The 6,563-nt window shown below is 39.5% G+C and overlaps 1 protein-coding gene and 1 pseudogene across 1 annotated transcript; both read right to left on the bottom strand.

Annotated features, from left to right (window-relative positions):
• Positions 1-371: 371 nt before the first annotated feature.
• On the bottom strand, positions 372-3,086 carry LOC130494699 (cyclase-associated protein 1-like; annotated as a pseudogene).
• A 511-nt stretch (positions 3,087-3,597) lies between these two features.
• LOC108839740 (probable receptor-like serine/threonine-protein kinase At4g34500) lies at positions 3,598-6,563 on the bottom strand. The gene is made up of 7 exons (XM_018612511.2): positions 5,921-6,563; positions 4,930-5,034; positions 4,704-4,826; positions 4,447-4,617; positions 4,235-4,364; positions 3,953-4,165; positions 3,598-3,859 (listed from the first exon to the last, which is right to left on the bottom strand). Exons 1-7 carry the CDS (start codon positions 6,460-6,462, stop codon positions 3,815-3,817), a joined length of 1,329 nt encoding a protein of 442 aa, XP_018468013.1. The 5' UTR covers positions 6,463-6,563; the 3' UTR covers positions 3,598-3,814.

Raw genomic sequence — 6,563 nt, 5'->3', positions numbered from 1 at the left:
GAAGCCCATTCTTTACGTTCCAACCCCACCACAACCAATAATTTCAAGCTTTTTGGTGATTTCACAAATTTTCAACTCAATTATTATGTACGACTGTTAGGTTAACTAAAGCTTCTATTCGCATCATTTCCAAAACAAAACGACTAAGAAGGTTGACAATACATAAAAATTTGCATATTCCAAGAATAGGACCACAACTTTTTCTATCCAGGATTTGTTCGCATTTTTCACCAGCAATAAATTACTCAGAAAAAGTATGAGCGCACCAAAAAAAAAAGAACAAGGGAAAGCCCAAATCCAATCCAAAACCCCGAAGAGGAACAAAAGAGAAGATGATCGAGATGACAACAAACAAACAAACAACCAAAGAACCTCCATTCCAAAATATAGACACAGAACCACAAACAAACAGATTCTGCTCTATTATAATCTGAAGAAAACAAGTTAAAAAAAAACGTGATATTTAAGCAAAATCCAGACTGAAGACAGAGAGAGAGATTCCCTTTTAACTTAGGCACCTGAGTGCGAGACCGGTGTCGTCTCGAACTTCCTTCAGTGAACACATGGTTGTACTGTTGCGGCAGTGCATGTTCCACCTGCAATGTTGTGACAAAACCACTATGAGAATGATTCCTTCAGTGAACAGTGTCACATCACTCGCACAGACACGAGTCGCTTGGTTACAATAAGCTTGTAATCAGTGACTTCTCACTTTTGGTATCACCCAAAGTAACTAAACATTTCGTTGTAAAAAGAATACAAGGAATCAAAAGACTTTCATCGTTACAAAGAGAGGAAAGCATACCCAATCTCCATCAGGGGAAGTACCAGGGACCATTACATTGATCTCACTCGACTTGGCTGTTGTTATAGCTGTTTCTAATGAGTCTTTGTTTAGGTATAACTGACAGCCAGTTGTGTTGTCCACAGAAACCGTGGGAGCTGAACCCTGCGATAGCCACATATGACGTAAAGACAAAAGCAAGAGCATCAGTGTCTCCAAAAGAAACTGCAGACGTTAGGGCTACATCATAAGATTGGGACGCAAAAAGAGATTGTCCTTATGAGGATATATTTTTCAGCCATTGGAAAAGTATAGAAGACAGAAAACAAACCTGACATTGTACTTCTACGTTGGTGCAATTCACAATCTCAAATGCAGCAACAACATCCTATACAGACATGTTAGATTTAACATGATTAGGAATCACATAAATTTTATTGTTGGAATGTAAGAGGAAACAGTGTTATTCAACTCACCGTGAAGACAACACCCAATTTGGTGCATTTGTCAATGGTGATGTTATTAACTTTTCCTACAAATTATGGAACAACAGTAAGAGACTCAAATATCTTTCAAGGAGATATCCAACTTTTACAGTGAATCTGAATGGAGCAAAGATACCTTGTATCTGCAAGACAGAATCTTTGCAACCAAATACATAGACAGACTGTTTGGAATCACACTCGCTGATAACCAAGTCCTTCTTCCCTATTTGGTTCTCAACAGCCCACCTAATATAATTCAGAAGAAGCCAACAACCGTGTTATAGTATATCTACCACAGTTTGAATTTGCACCATATAGTATTTGTTAGTAAAACCCACTTGCGACCCATTTGAAGTTCCATTTTCGGTGGCCCAGTTTTCGAAAATGTTGGTTTAGCTGCACGAGTTTCCTTCTCAATGGCACTCACTGCTCCGGATCTATCAGTACGGTTCTTAGTCTTCATATCATCTGTCACTTTTCTAAGACCTGGAAAGCAACGAACAAGAATAATAAACTATATTTGATTCACGTTCCAAACAGAGATTGCGTCAGAAATGTGAGGAAGACGTATACAAAACGTAACATACCTGAGGTCACAGCACCAGAGCTGAGCTGCTGGAAAACAGCAGACATCCCTTGTTTCTGGTTCGACGAAGATGATGGCTTTGAAGATTCAGCACTGAAGACCGGTGCTGGGGGAGGAGCAGGAGCACCAGGCGGACCTTTGGCAGGAGCACTAGCAGGTTTCCCTGATGCATTCCATACAGGTCCCAAGGCGTAATGACTTTTCACATAATCCCTCAAACCAGGTAAGTAAAGTTCTTTCAAGGCTTTAGCCCACTCCACATGATTCGCATCTTTGTTACGGTACTCCACCAATACCTGAAACAAGAACATGGGGATCATATTAATTAACAGAGTACAAAGAGCATCAAAACAGCCACTTAAGGCGTATGCAATCTGAATAAGTAATCCTTTTGGTATGAAGGCATGGAAAGAGAATGAAGATTAGGTATCACCTTGTTGTTGTAAAACTCAGCCATCTGCCAACTTTCTTCCACATGAGCGATTGGCATGCTCATACCTTGCAAGGTGAGGAGAGCCAATCAAATCATTTCCAGAGAAGATTATAAAAAATATTGAACTCCCAACAACAAGCTTACCACAATCTTTTCCGGTGAAAGCAATCCAGGCCAAAGCAGAAAGACTATCAGACGCAGCCTTGAGGTGATTGAAGAAATCAGACCTCCTTCCTTGAGTCATTGCGTCAGCTTTCATCGTAACATCATTCAACGGCTTGAGAAATCCAGCTAACCCAGCCATGTCAGGCTTCTGCTCTCAAATCAAAACCACACATCTAAAAATATCAAAATCCAATCCAATCCAATCCAGCACTGGAAACTAAAGTGATCGATTATACATACCTGAGTCTGCTTGATGCGAACGAGCAGATCCTTCTGCGCAGCAAACGCTTCGGCGACGATCTTCGTCACGTCTAGAACAGGTCCACCGATCTTCTCCGCCGCGCTCAGCGCCCTACCGACGCATTGCGAAATCAGATCTTCGTAGGCGAGAATCGACGGATCAGACGCCGCGGAATCGATTCCGGCGGCGGCGGCGGAGAAATCTCCTCCGCGGGAAAGAGTAACTCCTCCCCCTCCTCCTCCGTTGCTGGAGATCCCCTCGAGCCTCGTAACCGCAGCTTCCAGGCGCTTGATTAAACTCTCCTCCATCTTCGTTCAATAACAGAGTTCGCACCAGATCTAAATGAATAGCGATCAATTAAAGTGGATTTGATTTTTGCGGGGTATGTTTGTGTTTCATTATGATGGAGAAGTCAGGAGAATACGTGATGACACGTGGCGACTTTAGGATAATTTTACCAGTCGCATGTAGTGGAGTGCTCGTGGATTGTCGGATCTCGAGAGCTGGTATATTTGCTCGACCCGAAATCAATTCGGTTATCTGATTTTGTAATCGGTTCAACAGTAATTGCGGTTTAAAATACGGTTCAGCCTTTAAACCGTTATTAATCCGAAGACCAAACAATTTACATAGCAAATTAGTGAATTACTGAGTTTTGGTTTGGTTTTGGTAAGTAATTCACGTGGCCAACCAAGGATAAGAAAAATCAATCGGTTGTTTTCCGAATCAAAATCAATCGGTTGTTTTCAGATTTCGGTAATCGGTTCAACAGTAATTGCGGTTCAAAATACAGTTCAGCCTTTAAACCGTTATTAATCCGAAGACCAAACAATTTACATAGCAAATTAGTGAATTACTGAGTTTTGGTTTGGTTTTGGTAGGTAATTCACGTGGCCATCCAAGGATAAGAAATGGACTAAAGTGTTTGTCCAAAAAAAAATGCACTTAAAGTATTCAGCATATATGATATATATTTACATATTACAAAGCCTTAGAACTTGAACCATTCTCATATTATCTAATTTCACTTTTGATTTTCAACTCATATGAATCTATGTAATACTCAATATAGAACAAACGTGGACAAATCTATCAATCTGGTTGTGTACCCCCAATAGCATCAACTCTCAAGTGGTTTCTTGTTTGTCTGGACTGATCTGTGTTCCTGTTATAAATAAGAGTAAATAAACATACAAAGCTCAATAAACATGTAGAGAGGAGGAGGCAACAATCTATTTTTAGCTTTTTGAAAACTTACAGGACGGAAAGGGAAATCATCAGCCTCAAGCATGTGAATAATTTGTCCCATCTTTGGTCGTTTACTAGCATCAAGGTCTATGCAACGCAAACAAACAAGCAATGCTCTTTTCAAAGCTCTTGGATGAGGTTGTGGATTTTTGATTTTAGGGTCTATAACTTCTTCTCCACGTCTGCTTGCAACCATTCCTTTGAACCAATCCACTAAGTTCATCTGAAAAATGTTTCACAAAAGTAAACATTCCTTGCATATGTTCTTGTTAATTATGTATTATGAGATTACCTCGCCAGGGGGTCTTGAATAATCGACTGGGCTCCTCCCTGTTATAATCTCCATGAGAAGAACACCAAAACTGTAGACATCGCTACACTCATTAAGCATACCGGTACTTGCATACTCCGGTGAAACATATCTGCACAAGAAAAATATTAAGAAGTTTATTAACTTCTTGTAAGCTTTTTTAATGATGTGTGACAAGAAATCAATCTGCTCACCCAAAAGTTCCCATCACACGAGTTGTCACATAGCTCGTTTCAGATTCTAATAACTTGGCCAAACCGAAATCAGACACCTTCGGGTTCCACTTCCTATCAAGCAAGATGTTACTGGACTTCACATCACGGTGCACAACCTTTGGTTCAAGCCCTTCATGTAAGTAGGCTAATCTGTTCATCAAAAAAAAAGCCAAGGTTTTTAAAAATGGCCAATCGCAGCTAGAATACTGATTTGACTAAGAAGAAACTGGACGCACCCTTTAGCTGTTCCAATGGCAACCTTCATGCGAATATCCCATGTGAGAGGACTCACTGGACCTACATCACCATGCAACCACTGCTCCAAGTTTCCATTATCAATATATTCATACACAAGCATCCTATAATCAAAACAGACAAAGAAATAAACCAAGTTTAGTTATAAACAAATATGAATTCAAAGTTTACTAATTCATCATTTTAAATTTGTTTGTTTTTGGCAACCTTTGAGCAGTGTCGGCACAATAACCCATCAGACCAACCAAGTTCTTATGTCTTACTTTCCCAATTGCTTCCACCTCAACTTTGAACTCTTTCTCTGCTTGACCCCTGAAGAAAACAATGTTTTACCGTCATTTTTACCAGATTATATCAGAATCTTAACTTGTTGACAAAACAAATACAATGAAAGTAAAGAAGAAGATAGGTGGTTGTGCTGCAAACCAACAACCTGATTCTGCCAAACCTAACAACCAATATAATAGATTTCTACAATCTTGCTACCTAAATAAAATATTTATCCATATTTTATTAGTTAATCATAAAATAAGTTGGAACAATGAAATGACCAGACACAGAAAGCAAACTTAGCGGATTCTTTTCAGACTATTTGATTCACTGGCATCTCATTTTCCAGCAAGTTTTATACTAGTAAGACTATCTCATCACCTAAAGGTAAACACTAAAACCAAAAGAGAATAAAGACCAAAATCAAAAGGAAAAGATTAAAGAAAAATAATACTCCGAGAATAAAGAACAAAGCACAACTAATTAATTAATTAATGTTTGCTTTTGTTTAGGTTTCACTAAACCTTGCCAAGAAAACAAGAATATACAGTTCAATGGTAGCAAAAGTATCTACTTGAAATCTAAAAAAAAAGAAAAGAATGTCAATAATGGTTACAACTTAATAATTTGATTTGATAATCTTAGTCAAAATCTCAAATAACTAATGCGGAGAAAATGTTTTTTTTAAACAAAACACTTGTCGGAAGAAATATAAAATAATGTTTTTTAAAGCTTATTAAATCCAAGTACCAGTGGAGCCTTGACCCCAGAATTACGGAGTCCGTGAAACGAAGTAAATGAGAATTGTCAGAACGAGCAATAATATTTAATACTCACTTACTCAGATAAAAGATCTAAAATTTTCAAATAAATCTAATTTATCAACAGAAAAAAAATGATCTACCTAAGTAACGTTTCGAAAACTTACTTGTTGTTAAGTAGATTCTTTACGGCAGCGACCGAACCGTCGGGAAAATCAGCTCTATAAACGACACCGTATCCTCCTTCTCCGATCACGTTCTCGTCAGAGAAGCCACGCGTCGCAGTCTCCAGATCTCTCAAGCTGTACCACCTCCCCCATCCCATCACCTCGGAACCAACGTCACCGCTCGAAGCCACCGACATATCATCGAACGCGCCGCTCGCTTCTTTGCTCGTCGCTTCTTCGGTGACGACAACGACTTCGTTCTCGACTTTCCTCATCGAATCGTCGCAGTTCAGAAACTTCCCGACCGTCTTGATCTCCTCCGACGTCTTCTTAGAGACCAGAGGGATGGATCCGGAGCTGTGTTTCACGCGCATTCTACGCGCGCGTGAGACTCTGTTCAAGCAGACGAAGAGGAAGATCAAGAGCGAGATCAGCAGTAGGAACACGGAACATATCGCGATGACTAAGTAGATACTTAGTCCGAAGATGGTGGATTTAGCTGAGAGCTTGTGAACACCCACCGAGTCGCCAGAACCAGACATGACTTGTTAGAGTTGTTTTCTGGAAGAAGAAAAATAAAAGAAAGAAAAATACAAACAGAAGGAGATGATAGCTTTCACGAAAACGTTGCAAAGTGATTTAG

This window comes from Raphanus sativus, unplaced genomic scaffold (assembly GCF_000801105.2).
Source record: "Raphanus sativus cultivar WK10039 unplaced genomic scaffold, ASM80110v3 Scaffold1347, whole genome shotgun sequence".
NCBI classification, from domain to species: Eukaryota; Viridiplantae; Streptophyta; class Magnoliopsida; order Brassicales; family Brassicaceae; genus Raphanus; species Raphanus sativus.
This window is presented reverse-complemented; position numbering and strand designations above follow the sequence as displayed.

What these genes read in the sequence shown, in the direction of transcription:
- LOC108839740 (XM_018612511.2), bottom strand. Translation starts at nt 6,462, where the DNA reads ATGTCTGGTTCTGGCGACTCGGTGGGTGTTCACAAGCTCTCAGCTAAA. An exon ending in AAGAATCTACTTAACAACAA is followed by an intron (nt 5,035 to 5,920) that starts GTAAGTTTTCGA and finishes TGTTTTCTTCAG; the next exon opens with GGGTCAAGCAGAGAAAGAGT. An exon ending in ATGATTTCCCTTTCCGTCCT is followed by an intron (nt 3,860 to 3,952) that starts GTAAGTTTTCAA and finishes TATTTATAACAG; the next exon opens with GAACACAGATCAGTCCAGAC.